The sequence below is a fragment of the Patagioenas fasciata genome, chromosome 1 (genome assembly GCF_037038585.1).
Source record: "Patagioenas fasciata isolate bPatFas1 chromosome 1, bPatFas1.hap1, whole genome shotgun sequence".
Classification (NCBI taxonomy): Eukaryota; Metazoa; Chordata; class Aves; order Columbiformes; family Columbidae; genus Patagioenas; species Patagioenas fasciata.
The window spans coordinates 130,861,918-130,880,566 of NC_092520.1; the positions used below are offsets into that span (position 1 = coordinate 130,861,918).

The 18,649-nt window shown below is 42.1% G+C and overlaps 1 protein-coding gene across 1 annotated transcript in view; it reads right to left on the minus strand.

The window, feature by feature from the left end:
• LOC136107366 (alpha-2-macroglobulin-like) overlaps positions 1–13,445 on the minus strand; it is a 40,169-nt gene extending 26,724 nt beyond the window's left edge. Inside the window, 9 exon segments of the mRNA XM_065848372.2 lie at positions 627–750; positions 1,470–1,554; positions 2,360–2,528; positions 5,525–5,545; positions 6,255–6,307; positions 6,846–7,002; positions 7,862–8,045; positions 13,169–13,362; positions 13,365–13,445. Of these exon segments, the coding sequence (XP_065704444.1) occupies positions 627–750; positions 1,470–1,554; positions 2,360–2,528; positions 5,525–5,545; positions 6,255–6,307; positions 6,846–7,002; positions 7,862–8,045; positions 13,169–13,362; positions 13,365–13,430 (1,053 nt within the window). The 5' untranslated portion in view covers positions 13,431–13,445.
• Between the last annotated feature and the right edge of the window lie 5,204 nt (positions 13,446–18,649).

The window sequence follows — 18,649 nt, forward strand, 5'->3', positions numbered from 1 at the left end:
AATCCCAGCCTTACATTCTAGTGTTGTCTCCAAGACCAGAACTCCTTTACAGTCTGTTTCCTAGTATTTCATCCACACATTTTCTGTGTTTTGTGAGGTACCTGACACTCACTTCTCCAAGGCACACACTGGTTTCCTTGTTAACAAGATCCTACATTAGTTGTGTTTTTCTTCCTGTTTCTCCTGTTGTCTTTGTTCTTCTCCTTGTTGTCCTTTCTCCTTTCTCCTGTGTTTGACCCATATGCAATACTACTTTATTGTTTCCTGCTCCTCTTCTTTGCTCCTTGCTCCCTGACAGTTGCTCCCACAGTTATAAAATTCTTTCACAGATCCTTTTCTCAGTTTTGGGATCAATAGCAGGGACCTCAGAGCTGACAATTAGAGAATTGTCACTAGTTTCAATCAGGTCAGAATTTCACCTGTGGGGTTTTCTTCATCAATTCTGCTTCCAGTTTAAAGACTCATCTCGTCTTAAACATGCCTTACTCTGGGACATCTCTTTTTCCCTGGGCAGAGTGCTGTCTCTTATGTCCTGCTGTCTCCCAGCAGTGGCAAATTTGGCCTGCCTTAGACAACGTTGCCTGTTACCCGTAAGAAATACCCCTACATTTAATCTTGGGACTCACCTGCCTAGTGAATTCTTCACATACAGCTTCTGCTTCTTTTCCGTAACAATTTGAAGTAGAATGGGAAAATTTCCGGCACACTTGGACATTCACCAAACCAGGAACAGGTTTCCCATAGGTGTACCTTTAAGCACAAAACGTTAAACAATATTTTAGATGATGAGACAGTCAGAATCACACTCAGAAACATCTCCTTAAAGAACTTTGTGGATGACTTCCTAATATTTCTTCTTAAAGGCTGACTAACTTGATATTTTAATGATTCTAGTGATTATATTTCCATCATGTCCGTGGTAAGATTCTTTCATCGTCCATTCAAATCTATTCTAGGTAGGAGGTCTCTGCAGGAATGCAGGAAAAGATTGTAGCAAGTTATTTCAGCCAGGAGTATCCTTGTATCACAAACTGCTCAGGGTTCAGTGCAAAAGTAGAAAGGCAACCAGGGTCTCAGAATGAGCAATTTATGAGTTGAAAATGAGAACACTGGGTTTGCACCACCTTTTTAAATGATGTCTGACCTGACAGCTCTGAGTATTTGAGGATTCAGGGTTGGCAGAGAAGCTCTAACTGAAGAAATGTAAAGACAGAAAAAGAAAATGTACCGTAAACTGGGAGGAGCGACCTGCAGATTAGTTTGACATTATCTTTTAAGGAACACAGAGAAGACCCTTCATTTTGACTGTTCAGGCCAAGCAGCAGACTCAGGACTGATAAGGTGGAACAATCATGCACTACATGTCTGGGAAAAGGATGAAAAGCCTTCCCCAGTTTTTCTTTTGGTCCTCAGCAGGAAAGAGGAGAGTAGGGTAAGAAAGAGAGATTTACTCCAGCTCTGTGACTCACAAACCACAGACGGACACTGGAAGCTCCTTTTCCTTAATAGTGATCATCTTGGGCAGCTTCACCAGGACCTCGTACTTGGGCAGCACTAGATGGGAGAGAGAAAGTCTGATATGACAAGAGTGAAGGCGAGTTGTATATTATGCAGTAACCCAAACACAGAGCCAGGATCATCTTAATATGAACAATCGCTTCTCCATGGTGTTTAGTACAGCTCTGTTACTCCTTCCCTAGGTTTTCTCAGTCTTCACTACTGTTTGGGTCTAACCAGAGTACATGTGTAATAAACACCAGAGAAGTTTTATTACAGAACTAGGGGTTATACTGCTCCCTGGGGCAGGACATTTCTCCTTACTCAGTCTCTACCACCAGACTATGTCTGCTAGTAACATTTGTGGAGTGTTCTTTAAACTGAAGTTTTCTACCAAACATGTTTTCTAAGATTTTTCAGAAACAAGGAAGAAGAGGAAGATGAGAGAGGACTACAAATGGAAAAACCAAACTAATGCAGATGAGAGATGCAAAATAGGGTCACCAAAATATTGTAATCTCTCACTCTCTATCTAGTGCTACTTGCAACAAGCTGCTGGACCAAAAAGTGACTAAAACAAAGTCAAATGAAATTGGTCCCACAAGCCATTCACAGAAAGCCTGTCAGATCCTGTACTCCCAAGAGCACTATAAGCAAATAGAAGCTCAGGCAGGTTGCAGAGGTGCCATAAAGCGAGCAACCACCTCTGATACTCTGCATCTTCTGGGTCAGCCCCTCTGAACCCAATTGCCTATGTATTCAGTCCCTCTCTTCTCCATGCCATTCCCAGGGAATCCCGAATTGAGAGGTCAAAGTAAAAGGCATTGCTGCCAAACTCGCATCCCATACCACCTCTCCTTACCATATTCCTTCACGCTGAAGGAGTGCTCCACATGGTATGAGAAGCTTTTTTGCACGACTATTTTGTAGGAGCCTTGGATAGGGTCTGAGGTGAGGGGGAAGGAGAGCTGTGTAAGGCCAGTCTCTAGTTCCACCCCCTGCCACTGGTACACACGGTTCCTCTGGGGATCCTGCAGGTGAAGAGAAGTCAAGGGTACAAGACAGCACAGGAGAGTCACAGGGACAGAGGAGTGGACTGCATATACATCCTGGCTGGGAAATGCCTACCTGTAATTATTCAATAATCTGTAAGGATCTGTGAGCACTTACCTGTCAGTTCTACAGAATTAGCACGCAAGAAATCTTTTAAACCCTGGAGGTCCTGTGTTGTCTCTCCCTCACCTCTATCTGTGTGCTTATGAAGGATGGGGTCAGGAAGCTGGGAAAGACAGACTGGTAAGGTAACAAGACAAGGAGATGGATAGCAGGAGGTAAGTTTCAGTCTTCTGTACTTGCTATACAGCCTACTAAAAGTATTTTTTCCATGCCTGGAATAGAGACTATCTGGGTACTAGCACATAATCTGCTGAGGAATAAGACAACTGATCTATCTATGGGACTGAGAAATGTACATCTGTAAGAGTCCAAAGGTTGTGGTGTGGTGGGGGAGTGGGGAGAGGAACAGAGTAAAGTATTTCCCATGTATGCACATGCAACTGAGAGCTTTCCCTTCTTATCTCTCCCCACTCCTAATGCTGGAGCTGAAATGTCATTACTACAGCTGAGTATTGTCCATTATGAACGGACTATCATGCTCCAAATTCATCAGCTCAGTCCCAAATTTCTTGCAAAAGTCACTGAACCAGTACAGTGGTGCTGCATAGTTTCATGCACCCTTTCCAGTCTCCTCATCAGGATGGTTAGTGTTTACAGTCTTTCATTTTCTCCCTGGTCTTTGCATTGTACCTTGGCTGTCACCAAAAGTCTGTTTACTTTAGATAGGTATGTGGCTCAAGATATGTGACTGTGCATTTACTTCACTGAGATTTTATCTCAGGACTTAGGGAAAAGGGGATGTGAATGACATCCCCCAGTTGGAGGTCACTGGTCAGGGGTCAGAAGAGGGGATCTTCTTCCCAAGAGGCACCTGAGGAGGAGGGCACTGTCAGAATAACACATCCCACAGCTCTGACCAAACCATCCTCATTGTCACCTTTCAACCTTGCTGAAAAGCTCACCACTTATTGTGAGAGACACCACTGATCTTCCTTGGAAGAGGAATTCAAGAAAATGTTTACAGATGGGCTTGTGAATTTTTTGCCATTTCTGTGATGTATTTATAGGGAAGGCCTGAAGTCAGTTTGTTTGGTTTTCCACAGAAAGGTGTGTTTTTTCTTTTCTTTATGACAGAAGCAATGAGTCAGGATGATAGTTCAGAAATAATAGGTTCACACTAGCTTCTGCCTCTGTGACAGGCTATGATCAGTTAGTTACATTAAGGATGTAGACTGATGAACATTTATTTCCTTAGCACTGCTGACTGTAAGGTATCACCCTTCTTCACTCGTGACACCATTTCCTTTGGGCCAGCCCAAATTTCATGCAAGCACATGGTAAACTGCACTGCCAGATCTGATCTGGCAAAAAAAAACCCTAGAGAAAAATGGTGAATTTGCTGCCAGATGAGTTTCCCACTGTACAAGACTGCTTTGTAGACATCTGTGAAAGCAAAACAAAGGGCAGTGCTGGACTGAGAAGGAGAATTGAAGAAGATGGTGGGGCTAGAGGAGCAGGCCTACATAATCTGGCGTCAACAACATGGACAAACACTGTGCCTCACAGGCTGGAGCTGAAAACACAGGATGGTCTTCCTAGTGATTTGAAATTGAAGCCTTTGATTGGTACTGACAAAAAAATTAAAAAGGTTATGAAATTATTCAGCTGGTTAGGCAAAGACAGATGGGATTTCTGGAGGTAGTGGTTACAATTTATTTCTTCTTGCTCCTTTAATGAAATTTCTGGAATTAGTCAAGTATCATCTAATTGAAAGGGAAAGGAACTGTTCCACAACCTCATGGGAGAGCCTCAGCAGAAGGTAGTTCTGAAATGCCCTTCTCCATCTGCAGTCCCACAACACACACTCTCTTACTGTTCTTTCTCCAAATATTCACATATGACCAGTGGCCCACCAGTTCTGCAGCTCTGTTCTGGAAGTTTGCTGATGGGAAGAGAGAGTGAAAGCACTCTGACAGGAGGGTGGAAAAGAGGAGCATAGCCTGGTTTTGTCCCATCTTCTGCCCCCGCTGTTGTGAAAACAGCCCCAGATCTAGAGAGACATGGTGCAGAATACTGACGGCAATCCCAAGCAGCAAGGAGCAATGACAGGACTGACTACACAAGACCCATAATCACACAAACCAATGTAAGATTTGTACATAGTAATATCAGCACTGTTTGTGCTGATATCATGGCTTCAGGGTCCATTGCTGAGTCCTTCCCATCAGTTTTCCACTAGAAGATGTCCCAGATAATAATTGTAAATTCTGGTTTCTCAACTGACAATGTGAGCACTTGAATCATTAACAGAAACATCCTTCTTATTAACTTTTGTCTGTCACTGAAGCTCAACTGTTAAAAAAACCCGACGATAAAAACCACCAAAACAAAAACAAAAAACAAAACAAAACAAAGCAAAGCAAAACAAACCAAAGCAAAACAAAGCAAAGCAAAACAAAGCAAAACTAAGCAAAAAAACCCACCAAAAACAGACAAAAAGGGCATGCTTGGGAAGATAGGGGTGCTCTACTTACATGGTTTTATTTATTTTGTTTTGCTAGTTTGTTTAACACAGCTCTGTGGTGTCAACCATACTTGGCAGACACAAAATCTTGGTTCTGCTTGGCAAGAGGAATAAGCCATTCTGATATGACCTCTAGGCAAGATTTCTGTTCACAGCATGGCTTGCACTGATTAACTGCTCTGTTCCTACAGCACATTACCTAATGAAAGGACCGCTGTTGGAACTTATTTGATGCCCTACTACTCAGCCTTCCTTTACACAAAGGAAAAAGGTCATGTGCCCATGTTTTTTCCCTTGCACCTCAGCCTGACTACACCACTGCTGGAGACTACTACCTCTGTGCCTGAACATTCTGCTGAGATAATAGGCATGTATTTATCCACTCACCTGAACATACACAAGTGGAAACTGTGGAGAAAGAACAAAGGAAAATCAGCATTAGAAATATTAGTTACATATGGATGGAAGTATTTCCCAGATTTGGACTGAAGGGCAGAAGAATAACCTTCTAAGAAGTACTTTGGGTTCTTCCTTTTGTGTATGTGCTCTATTTCCATAGTTCTTGATGGTTAGGGGAATTTCTTCTACAATATTTTAGAGCCCCAGCTTCTTTATCTTACCACAGTATGAAAATGTGATGAAGTAAGAGTTTTTAAAGAACTTATCTGTATAAGGAGATGATTGCCAAATAAACTAAAAGGTGGACTTATACCCCTGACCTGTTCCATAAAACCAAGACCTTGTCATGCTGCTTTCTCTGCCTCTAAGCATGTGGTTGCACTCACTGCAGAAACAACTGCACATCTGTCACTTCCAATGGAAACTTGTCCCAGTAATTTTTTCAGTAAGGAGATCCCTGCCTACATGTGTAGCCACATACATCCTTTGCATATCTGGTTTTAAACACCTATATCCCTTTGAAAAAGGACATGTGTTTCTCAGTGAACAGAGGCAGGTGGAATCTGTCCCAGGACAGGATATGGAATGGGTCATGCATGGTGTGAGTAATAAAGTATCATATGCCGTAAAGGCTGTCTTCAGTGGTTCTGGGTGATGACAGTAATGGTGTTGACTGGGAATTAACCTCCTGGTTAACAACAAGGAATTATGGATCTACCTTCTCGTTCAGTGGGTAGAAGTCTTTGTCCAGAGAGACGATCCGAAACAGAACTGAAGAGTGTAATGGAAAAGAAGGAAATTCCACTGTTAAATTTGTCGCCATTACCAGAAAATGTCAGTTTCAGTAATTTACGACTCAGATTCATTCCATGGATCAACAGGCTTTGAATAGAGATCTCTAAGTTACAGAAGCAATTACTTCAGGCTCTTTCTTTTGCAGATGGTGAGATGTAGACAAATTTAGAAGGATAATCAGATCTTGGGTGAACTGAATTGTCCCTTGAGAGTGCCTGTCCTGCTTTGTTGATTCAGGTGCAGCCAAGGGAGACTATGCTTTGAAGTCATCTCAGACTCATGCCTCTAGTTGGGTCAAATGAATCTGAGCCTATGCCTACATCTGGCTGAGATCCTGTGCCTGAAGGTTGGAGAATAGGAATGATGGAGGTACCACATGTTCTAGATTTCAGCTGACTGAAATAAGATTTACTGAATCCTCTAACTCCCACCATGAAGAAGTCTGGGGCCTCTGGGGAATGAATCCTGAAAGATTTTCTGCTGTCAGAGTCAACACCAACCCAATTCCCTGTACCTGTCTGTCCAGGCTTGTAGGTGGGTTTGTCTGTCTGGACGAAGACCAGGCTCTCAGAATTCTTGACTAGCACTGACTTGCGGCTTCTGAACCTCAGTGTCACCCCCTTCACAATCACAGTGAGAAATGCCACTGATGTGCTATTGGATTTTTGAAGCTAAGGAAAATGAAGAGGAGAACTGCTTTAGTAATTCACCCCCTTGCATTAAGCCTTTGAAGGACTGAGTATTAGCTAGGTCCAAAAGTTCCCTAAAGCAATACCAAAGACTTAGTGCTGGAAGCAAGAGAAAAACATGATTTGTCTCCTCTGTCTCAAGAAAATATCTTTTTTTTTCCTTCAGGAACTGTTGAAATGAGAGATCGTCTCCATTTCCTTTAGTTTTCTACATGCTTCTTTTTCTCCTTCCAATACTGGAAGCCTTTTCCCTGCCTTAATTTGTAGTTCTTTAAATTTTCATTTATATACTTTCCTTAGAGAAATATTGAATCTGGTCTTGTTCCATCATATGACTTATTAAAATTGAAATTAACCCAGATTAATTATTTAGAGGGTGGGACCAGTTGCTTACATTATTCACCAACCAGCCTTCTACAGGAAACAATCATGAGTAAGCTCCAAAAGCAGACAAATGACCTAATGGACCTCACTGTCTTTAACAATTCTCCAGCTTCTATAGTTCTCATTCCACTTCACTGTTCTACCTCTGAAGCTTACACAGATCAAACAAACATGGGCTATGTCCTGTCTGTCAAAGTTGTAGGATGAAGGATCCCAAAAAGAGTTCTCTAAGCCATATATGCATAGAAATACGTGTGACACAGAATTTGATAATGGTATAGAATTATTCCTAATAAGGTTACCACAGTCAGTTGTCCACATCAAATTCATTTTTTGTTTGGCTTAGCTTAGAAGTCTCTGACTGCAACATGTCTTATTTCTCAGTTCTTGACTGTTTAGATCTGATATGCCACATCAATAAACACAAGGCATCATCCCACAAGGGTGAGATACTCACAGAGAAAGGGATGCAGGTGAACACGTCCTTCTCTGACACCACATCATCAATCAGGCTCCTGTTTTCCCCTTGATACTCGAGTGTGGCACTCAGTGTCACAGACTCATTCAGGTGGGTCAGCTGAACACAGACCTTCTCAGAAGAATCTGTGTGTATCAGAAAGGGCAGTAGCACCATATACTGCCTAGGAAGAGAGGGAAGCAAGAATCAGAAGGATCAGAAATGTGAAACAGTTTTAAGGAAACTACTAATTGAAAGGAAATCAAAGAATCAGCATGCCTAATCCATTACTGTCCCTGTGAGTTGCAGTGCATATACACATGAGCATTTATTTTAATTTGGGTTTTCACATATTAAGCTGCCTAACTAGCCTAAACACAGGAAAATGCTTGCAGTGGAAGAAACAATTTCTATGCTAATATAGAGTCCTTTACAAAGGATGTTTTGTTCAGCTTCACAACAGGGAGTAAGGATGGTGTGAAAGGTTCAAGGCTGTCAACTGATTTTTTAATATGCCCACAATCTCCTTTTCAGATTCAAAGGCATTAGCTAAAAAGGGTTGAAAATTCAGCAGTTTTAGGGTTGAAAAAACTATCCACTTCTCTGGTTTCTCCTATTGCCTATCCAGGTTGCCAAATCCTTTTCACGCTGAGCAAAAATGTGAGCTCTTTCCGTTTGGGACCTTATTAAGATGAGCACACAAAAGATTTCAGAGAGTAGAGTTTTCTTGCAACACAAGCATACTTGCATGTTCAAAGAGCTTTTAACACAGGTTCCTCACAAAAGAACCTTAAAGTAAGCTGTCATTCAATGAAAGGGATCATTTTACTAATAATTCAAATTATTAAGTCTGAGATGGATTAATTAGTTAAATGTTAGGACACAAAGTGTAGAAACCAGTGAAAATCTCCATCTATGTTGGGACCCTTGTTGCTCAGTACATTTCTGAACGATCTGGGAAGTATCATTTTCTGATAACTGTCCAGAATAACAGAATATCTAAAACTGACTTACATATTCTATGAGTCTTTTTGTAGAAAACTTTTGTCATATGGTAGGACTGTGTAGCAAAAATGGCAAATGAACTGTTCACAGAGGGAAAATAATCAATAGAGGAAGAAAAAATTACCCCAACGGTATATATGCTGCCGTGTATATGCTGTATCACTAAGTGGGCTATTACAGACATAAATGCTGTTGATCACTCTTGGAAAGTTCTCATTCAATGATAAGTAACAAATGGACTGTAGGGAAGTGTTCAGAAAGGAACAGAGAACAAATCAGAACACATAGTTTTGCCATTGTGTAATTGCAAGATACTTGCACATCTCACAGATGGCATGCATTTAAAAATGGATTTAGCAGAAAAGATTCAGTGAAAGACAGCAGAGATTATCTGAAATACGGAATGATTTCCATAGGAGGAGACACTACATAGGTTAAGACTCTTTAGCTTGGAAAAAGGCATGACAGAAAGCTATAAAGTCACGATGTGCACAAAAGAAAGTATGGTTTGTCCATCACCTGTGACAAAATTTGTAGTAAACAACGCCAAGTGAAAATATTAAGCATCTGTCTTAAAACTAGAAGGGAGCAGAAACTCTTTCACTAATGCACAAAATTACATAATTACCTGAGGGAATGGCAGGAGGATGTGCCAGGGGAGGTTCAGGTTGGGTATTAGGAAGAGGTTCTTCACCCAGAGGGTGGTGGAGCACTGGAAGAGGCTCCCCAGAGAGGTAGTCATGGTCAGAAGAATTAAAAAAGCATTTGGACAATGCCCTCAGACACATGGTGTAAATTTTGGGGTTGTCCGATTCAGGGACAGGAGTTGGACTTGATGATCCTTGTGGTCCCTTCAAACTCAGGCCATTCTATGATTCTATGATTCTGTCACTCCCACCTGCTAGTAATTTTCCAAGGCATACCGTGTCTGCCCTATGGCACCAGCTACATAAAATTTGGTTGAGGCTCATAAGGGCAAGAAGGTAGCTATTTTTTATATGAAGGTCATTAAAATGTCCTGGGTAAATTCATTGCCCAGGAATTACTAGAAAACAGCAGCCCAGGTGAATCCCTGCCACAGTAAGACCTTGAACCACTGATAGAAGCTCCATAAGTCTGCAGCAGAGAGGAAACTAATTTAACTCATTTCCAAAGTACTTGCCTTGCTCATTTACTCTGTCCATCAGCACCCATGACTGATCACCAACGCAGACAAAATACAGAGCCAATGTAGTCCTCTGATCTTACGCTGAACCATTTTTATGGGCCTAGTATTACTTTTTCCATGTGCACATTCATGCTATCCAGATGAAAGCAACAGGAGGTTCTGGTGACAATTCAAGCTGCAGGGCATATTAATCCTTGTATGCATGGGATGAAACTGTGTTCAAGACTGCTTGTGCCACTTCTCCATGGGCTTCCCACTGGGGAAGGCTAATGTGCACCTCGCCAGTTGGTGCCAGCCCTGGGGAAAAAGGTAGCTGGGCCCATCCAGAGTTATGTTACTTCCTGGGCTCTAAACTTTTGGGAAGCCCTAAAGCTACTGTAGAGACAGTGGGATCCAGGCAGTACCTCCGTTTCCCTCACCACCAGGCAACAGGATAAAGTGTGGTAAGGAGACAGCCAGCAGCTCTGGTCAGTCCATGCTGCTGCAGAAGCAGGGAAAAGAGGGAGCTTCAGCCACGCAGGGAGTGACTTATAGCTTGTGCCTATCTGCTTGTTCCAGTACTCCCCTTCCTTCACAGCCTTCTCACCACAGCTTCACCCTAATCTCATTTCCCCTGCACACTATCAGTGTCACTGGCAACCTGACTATAACATCCAGTGTACCAAAAGGACAGCATGACCTAGTTCATGGGGAATTTGGCCTCATTCCTCTTCCTGTTCACTGTTCCGCTGAAATTTTGGCCAACACACAGAACTTCTCCCTACACCAGGGTCCTTTCCTTTGAAACAAGGATATGAAACACGTTGTTTGTAGACGTCCCTTTAGCGGTTTTGGGATGTGTTGGTGAAAAGAGCTAGATGAATTAAAGTACTATGAGAGCTTTAAATAACTTGGATCACAAGTCCATGTATAGACATTCCAGGACAAAAAGCATCTGGGGTGCCAGAAGTGATCTCAGCAGTCTCCCTGCCTGCAATGAACTGTTCTGACAACAGAGGCATGGCTGTCAGAAGCAGCCATCAAGAAGGAATAGGAGAATGTAGAGAAAGAGCTTGAGGCAAAAGTTATGAGTTTATATACAGAACATCTAGCTTAAGATGGCCTAATGTCTACCTGTTAACTCTCAGCTACTTCATGGAACAAACACCCAACCAAAGAAGGCAGTGGATTTCATCAGCTTCATCAGTCCAAATGCATACTTGAAAATTCAACTGCCATCATGACTTTGCATTTCTTACCATTTGCAGTGTATACCCATGCAGGTCTACTATGTTGTAAACCAGCTTGCATGTACAACCACATACCAGAATAGGAGAACAATACTTCCTATGGAATTTTTCCAGAACAGACCCAAAGCAAGAAAAAAAACAAAACAAAACAAAACCAACTTGCTGTCAGTATCTTGCAGAATCGTAGAAGTTTTGTTTGCAAGGGACCTCTGGATGTCTCAAGCCAAACTTTTCTTCTCAAACAGGACTTTTGTGAAGGTCTCCACAGATGGAGTTCCCACAATCTCTCTGGGCCACCTCTTCCAGTGCTGCACTAACTTGGTGAATAAGATTTTTTCTAATACATATTCTGAACCTTAATTGTGTCTGCTGTGCAGCTGGCCACATCTGAAACAGGAATAGCAGCAACTGCTGCTGCTGCTCAAAGAAGCGATCTCCCTACTTGCGTAGGGCACAGTAAGCAAGTCTTGGTTGGAAGCTTCATTCTGTCTTCAGTTCAAGAGCAGGTTTCCTTCTGTGTTGTACATAACATCTGATCTATCCTGCAGCACTTAAAAAAACTGCTACCCTCGTACTACCTGCCCAGACTCCACTGCCTCCCTGCTGGGCTCCCATCTTCATTCTGTGTATCCCACCTACACCCCTCTCTCCTCCACCTCTCTCAGCTTTTACTCCTTCTCCCCTCCCAAAATGGTGCTCAAGTCAGAGACAAAGAGCAGCACATTGCTCACAGTAGGAGAGGTCTGAACAGTACTCCTTCACGCCCTTTTGCCTTGATATTGGGCGAGATGAATTAAGATTTCTTAATTACTTAATTGCATCAGATTACTGTAGGCAGACCAGAGATTTCTGCCTGACCCCAAAGCAGACTTGGCTGGCTGATCCACACCAGAAGAACCCAAACAGCAAATGAATGAAGGGTTGATGGTACAGTGTGAGTCAAAGGTCATTCAGCCTGAGCCGGTCATCACTTCACCCCTGACCACACAATAAGCTGCAGCAGTAATGCTGTGCCTCCTGCTGCAGCTGCCAGCACTACCATGGTGCTGGTGGGCATGAAATCTCTGTAGCAAGTGTTAGGAGATCTGCACTGGCGAGAACTGCACTTCTGCCAGCACAGCAAGAGGCACAGCATGACAGCAGCCAGGATCTGAAGGAGGCTGCTCCCAACCAGACTAGAGGCTCGGGAGCAACCCTCTGGTAGGCAAGGCTGGCATGAGACTCCAGTCTGCCCATGTCACCAGCCCAGGCTGCCCTTGTTCTTGGGGCCCTCAGCAGAGGGGGCACTGCAGCCATGCTGCTGGTCTGCAAAGCCCTGGGATGCATGCCCCAGGGGAGGGTGCCAGCACCAGGCTTTGTGCCGGAGGAAGAGAATCTAGGTCACAGATCCTCTTTGGGAACAAGTACATTTGATGCTGCCAAGGGAAACAAACTGACTTGAAAGAAACAGGAGAAAGGGGAGCAAAGTGTCTTGAAAGCAACAGGACAATGGGGAGAAATAACTCAGTGACTGAAACAAGGATACTACAGGAAAAGTAAGTACATGGATTCTGGCATCATGCTCACAAAAAAAAAACGAGGCACCTGAAGGTTTCTAGGAAGGAATATACTTATACAAAGGTGTTGTGATGGTCCAGGGCTGGACAAACAGGCAGCTGCAGGGCAGGAGTGTGGGCACTTGCAGAGCTGGAGGGGGCTTGCAGGGCTGGACAACAGAGGGCTGCAGAGTGAGAGTGGGGACCACCGGTAGAGATGTGCAGGAAGCTCAGGGCTTGGCTAGTAGTGGAACGCAGGGCAGAAGTGGAAGAAATGGGCACAGCTTTTTGAAGAATGACAGAAAGGAAGAAAATTGAAAGTAAAAAGGAGCACTAAGACCTCCCTCCCCCCTCCACATGTGTAGCTTACGGTTCTGTGGTGGGAAATGTGTTTCCAGGCAGGATGAAGAGGAGAAGGAGGAAGATATTTGGTTTGCTGGGCAGCCTGTCCTTCCCCATGGTGCAGAGCAGGTCACGGTGAGTCAAGCAGACAGACACCCAGTCTGGCCCAGTGCTGCTGTTTCCCTGCACCTTGTAATTCCCTTCCACGCTGCTGGGCCAGCCTCTTTATAACTGCTCTCTGCAAACAACCCAGGGGCTGGAGGAGATAAGGGCTGGGGGCCAGGACCCATCCGGAAGTGGGGAGAGGCAGTAAGGAGGAGCTGGAACTGTATTTGGCTAGAGGCTTTCCAAGTGGGGGAAGGGTATTTATTGGATAGTGCTTATATTAGAAATCTTTGAATGATTCAGACCCTGCTTTCTTTAACCCATCAGAAATCCACAGTGTTGGGGAAATGAGCCATCTTCAACACAATGTAATATTCCTTGTGGGCGACACCTAATCACAGCACTCTAATGTGGGATACTGTGATCTTTTGCAACCAAAAGCCAGGTTTATAGGTATTTTAAGAATAAAAGGAAACCCACAGCCAGAAATATTGTCCGTATAATGTTAACAGAATACTGAAGTAGTTTGCTGACACGGTAGCTAACAGAGCTACCATGGGTTAGACAATTAACCTGTTAGAAATATAACCCCAGATGAGGTGGAGTACTTATGGAAATGAGTTCTGTTTCCGCTGTGAACATGCACAAATATTACACAATGCCATTGGGAGACATCCTTGCTTCCCTAGCACAATGATCATCTCTGTCATTCAGTGTCACCTGGAGTGCTGATGTTCCAGGTGCTGCAGGTGACTCCTCCTTCCCTTTGTCAGATTCAGATCTGTGCTGCTGTGTCACGTTTGTAACAAAAGTCACTCAGAAATAATGCTGCTCACTTGACTTGGTCTTCTGCAAACCTCTAGATGTAACAGCTTATTTAGAAGTTGAATCTACTAAGAAAAAAGTTTGCAAAATAACTTCAAATCGCTGAACAGAAATATTCAGTCTAAACTATAAGCACTCCCTGAGAAACCTGACAAGGTGGGGTGTCTGCACCAGTCCATGGAATCGGCAGAATTGCAGCTGTGGGGCTGTCAGCATGCCCTCCGGTGCCTGTGCAGTAAAAGATTTCAGTAACACTCTTTATAGAGATTTATGATCCCTTTGAAGATTTCTGTTGTGGAGGAGAGAAAATGCTTCATCATGAACCACCTTAAATGTGTCTGTGAAGCCACATTAATGGCAGAGGTTCTCTGTTCTGTGCAAGGGAGCCTATTAGATCACAAGAGCACAGGCAGTCCTATTTGCTCTTTGCTTACAGATTAAGCTTTAAAAAAGAGTGAATGTTAAGACTGAATGTTAGCTATACAGTGTGTCTTGGCTCTGATGTGGTAGCCAGAAAACTGCAGGGAATAGCAGTGCAAAAGACCACGAGAAATATCTGGGGACGAAAGTAGGTTTAAGAATGGTATTCAAAAATCAGGCATAGTCTCTCATGGAATAAAATTTAATGCCTTTTGTAAAGCATGAAAATTAGGAAAACAGTTGGGAGGCAGCCAGTGTCTGCTGGGGGAAAGTGTTATATAAATGTCACATGGAGAAGGAGTAAACGTATACTCACACAAACCAAAAGATTTAGCAGATTATCAGTTATGGATAGAAATGCTGGGGAAAGAAAAAAAAAAAAAGTGGTTGTGTAACCACCAAGTAATAAAATCCATACAGATCTTTCTCCAGAAATACCCCTGTTGTCTGTCCTCTCACTTCTGTCTTTGACTTCTCCAGTAAATAACTCATGCAAATAGCAGTTTTCAAAGCAATAGTGCCCTGGGCATTTGCTGGAAAATATGACTCATCCCAAGTTACTTGTCATTCAGGCTGCTGTGAACTGGAACCAAAAAGAAATCTGAATGGACACAGGCAAAGTACGCTTTAAGGATGAGCATGTAAAACTAAAATTCATAGATCTACAGGGCCATCAAAACCAGCCATTCGATGGAGATCCTATTCATTATCATCTTCTTCCTTCTGCTAACCAATTTACTATTCACAAGGTATAAAATACCTGCATCTCAGAAACCACTTACCAGCTCTCTGACACGCCAAGGCCCACTCTGCTCCAGAAGCACTATCAGGCAGCTGATGCTTCAGCTGGTTCCTCTCTCAGAGAGTTCAGAACAAGTGGTCTGAACTTGTACTGAGCTTGAAAGCTTCTGGGTGCTTTTTGGGACTTGTGTATCTGAAAGACTGTCTATTTCTTCCAGCAAGGCTAGCTGGTCTAATAAATGATACAACTGCTGAAAAAGGCATGCAACATAGAATCATGGAATCATAGAATACCCTGAGTTGGTAAGGGATCAAAAAGGATCATTGAGTCCAACATCTTTGCAACACACAGTGATGGTGTCAGTGAACTTTCAGTAACTAGTCTCCATATTAGGGTGGTACAAAACATAAGTGAATCATGTACATAACACACAGACATCACAAAGAATTTAAATTAGGCCACATCATGGTTGATATAGCCAAAATTTCTACATCTAACTTCTTACAACCCTCCAAGCAGATTCGATTTCTATTCCAAATGATTGCAATTGATTTTGGTTCATCCTGCTTAAAAATGAATGATTACATATATTTACTTTCATTTTTAAAGGTAACACATCTTTTGACTGTTCCATAGAAGGTTTTTGAAACTTATTTGTTTCCACTGCTGAATTAAAACTATAACGTTATTCTAAAATTTTATTTTGTTCAAAAGAACGCTAGGGAAAATCATCTTAGTTCTAGACAATTCTCAGAGAGGTTGCAGTGATATATTGGTAAGTTACATGTGCTGATGCATTGGATTTCCTTTCCAGGTATTATTGCATTGAAGTGGTGCAAGACACCAGGTCAGTAAGAAATGGATGTCATGGGTGCACTTCTACTTCCCTTCTCAGGCTCCTTTCCACTAGCACTTAAAAAAATGTTATTTTAGGTTGGACAGACTGACAAAGAAGGTGCAATTAAGAAGTTAATATAGGCCCTCATAAATGCTGATAAATTCCAGTCACAGCAAACTATATTCTGCGAAAGTTCCTATAAGCTACACAGTCTTCACTTTGCCTAGAAAAGATGACAGAAAAACGTGAAGTGTCCTACATCTCCAAGTTTATGACCACTATATAAAACGTATTTCCCCATGAAAAGAAAGTAAGATATTGAGCTGTGCAATTTTAATTACCTTAACTCAGTTCTGGTATGTTTTCCTTTGACTTTAGTTTCTGTTGTTCCACTTTGTAGAGGACTACCAATTGTCCAATAACAGAGTGGGCTCACCCGTCACTGCAATTGCAGGAAGAAAAGGTGTCTGTGGATGGATGTAAATACCCTTCGTACTATCACAATACTATTATGTGCAGAAATCCTTGTCTGCCCCAGCAGTCTTAAGCAATTTTGCAACCACTGTCACCAAAGGTAAATAATCCAAAGGAAAACACTTGCTTCTTCATTATTTTCCCATTCTGCCTCCTCAATGACTGTAGCACAATGCTCAACCATCGAAGCCAAACCAAAGCCACAAACTGACCTTCAACCTTTGGATTTCAAGAAGAGTCATGTGTTAAAAGAAAAAGCTGTGGCAACAGTTATTGCCAACAGTTATTTGCAACAGTGGTATCACACCTAACGTGGTTCATGCACTTTCACATAAGAAGCCCCAGTGGAAACCAGCGACTCTAGCAAAGGAATGTCTCTCTGCAGTACCTACATTGTACATGGGGACAGGTGAGAAAACAACCATTTTAAAACCCAGGACTTATATTAACAGCTCCAGTTAACAAAATTGTGTCAACTGTGCAGCTTAAGGATGAAAAAGTCCTTCAGAAGAAGGAAAAAAAATTCAATATTTTTATTTTAAAGGAAATTCAAATAATGATATTAGTTTCCACAGCCTATGTATCTAAGCAAAGAAACTCGAAGTAATTTATTTCAGATGACAAAAAGCATTACAAGAAGAAGTAATTGTATAAATTAATAGGAGTCACAGCAATACTTGGAGAGATAAAAAGGGTTTATTATTGTGAAGGGGACAAAATATTCCACAGGTCATAGTGAAGAGAAGCTAATCTGTCAGAAAGCCTCAGGCGATATGAACATTATACAAGTTGCAACATGCAGGTAAAGGAAGATATGCAAGGAAATGAAATACGAGAAAAATGCTTAATCAGCTAAACTTCAAATGAAACTGAAAATATCAGAGTAAATAAAGATTATCCACTTCAGTGGCCTGTTGAATATCTTAACCTGAGACAAGGGCCTGGTGGGAGATGAACTGCCTTTCCCAGGTACGGGCAGCTGGGCTGCCCAATATAACTCATATTTCTTTGCTGTCATATGAGGCATTGGCAAATGCATCAATTAATTACTTTCATTTTAATGCACTTTGTAGAATAAATTGCAAGCCAAATCAGTAGCTGGGTTTTATAAGTAGTCTTGTGACTACATTTTGCGTGATGTAAAGCTAGTCCATTTGTAGGGTCAGCCCTATACAAAGTAGAATTTATTGACCTTTCCCAGCTATATAACAAACATCAACTCTATTTATAGATTTTGTCTTTCCTTAAAAAAATCTATACTCTATGCTGCAAAAAAGCAGCAATAGAAATCTGCAGTGTGTTTGTCTGATACTTATAGTGCACAGCACACACAAACTAAGATCAGTTTTTGAAATCCCTCTATTAAATCCATTAAAGGCAGTTAGTGAATAATAATTTTAAAACATAAAACCAAGAAACTAGCTGTTTGCATGTTCACATATATTTTTTATACAAAGGAGAAATGAAGATAATCCCTGATATAGTAAAGAATGAAAAGTTATTTTCATTTATACATCTGTAATTCCCAGACTGTTGCCGAGGAAGGAGGGAGAAGAAGTATAAGCATTTACAAATGTGTCTGCAAACAGCACTTGGGACAATTAACTATACTCTCTTTGAGTCATACGACTCATCTTTTCAGATAAAACTTTTTACCATATAAAAAGACATACTAAATGCATATAGACTTTCTGTTTAGTTTAGCTGTGATGTTATTGTGTTGGCTACCTCTCTCCTAATATGAGGTACAGGCATCTCATGAAGGACTTTCTGCTGGCCCTGAGGTTGATGTTCAAGGCAAGTGGGATGAAGTTTGAGCCAGGCTCTTCTCAGAGGTGCACAGTGGCAGGAGCAGAGGCAATGGACGAAGCTGCATACAGAGAAAGGCTGAGCAGATGGAAGGAAAAAATGTTTCTCTCGAGGGTGACACAAAAACAGAACAAGTGTCCAGAGGTGCCATGGGACAGCCATTCCCAGAGACCATGCAAATTTCATGACACAAGGCCATGAGCAAGAGTTCCAGTAGAGAAACAGTATGTACTCACCTGGCATAGGCATTTCAAAGATTTTTCCCATTTAGATTTGATATTCGTTCAGCTATAAAA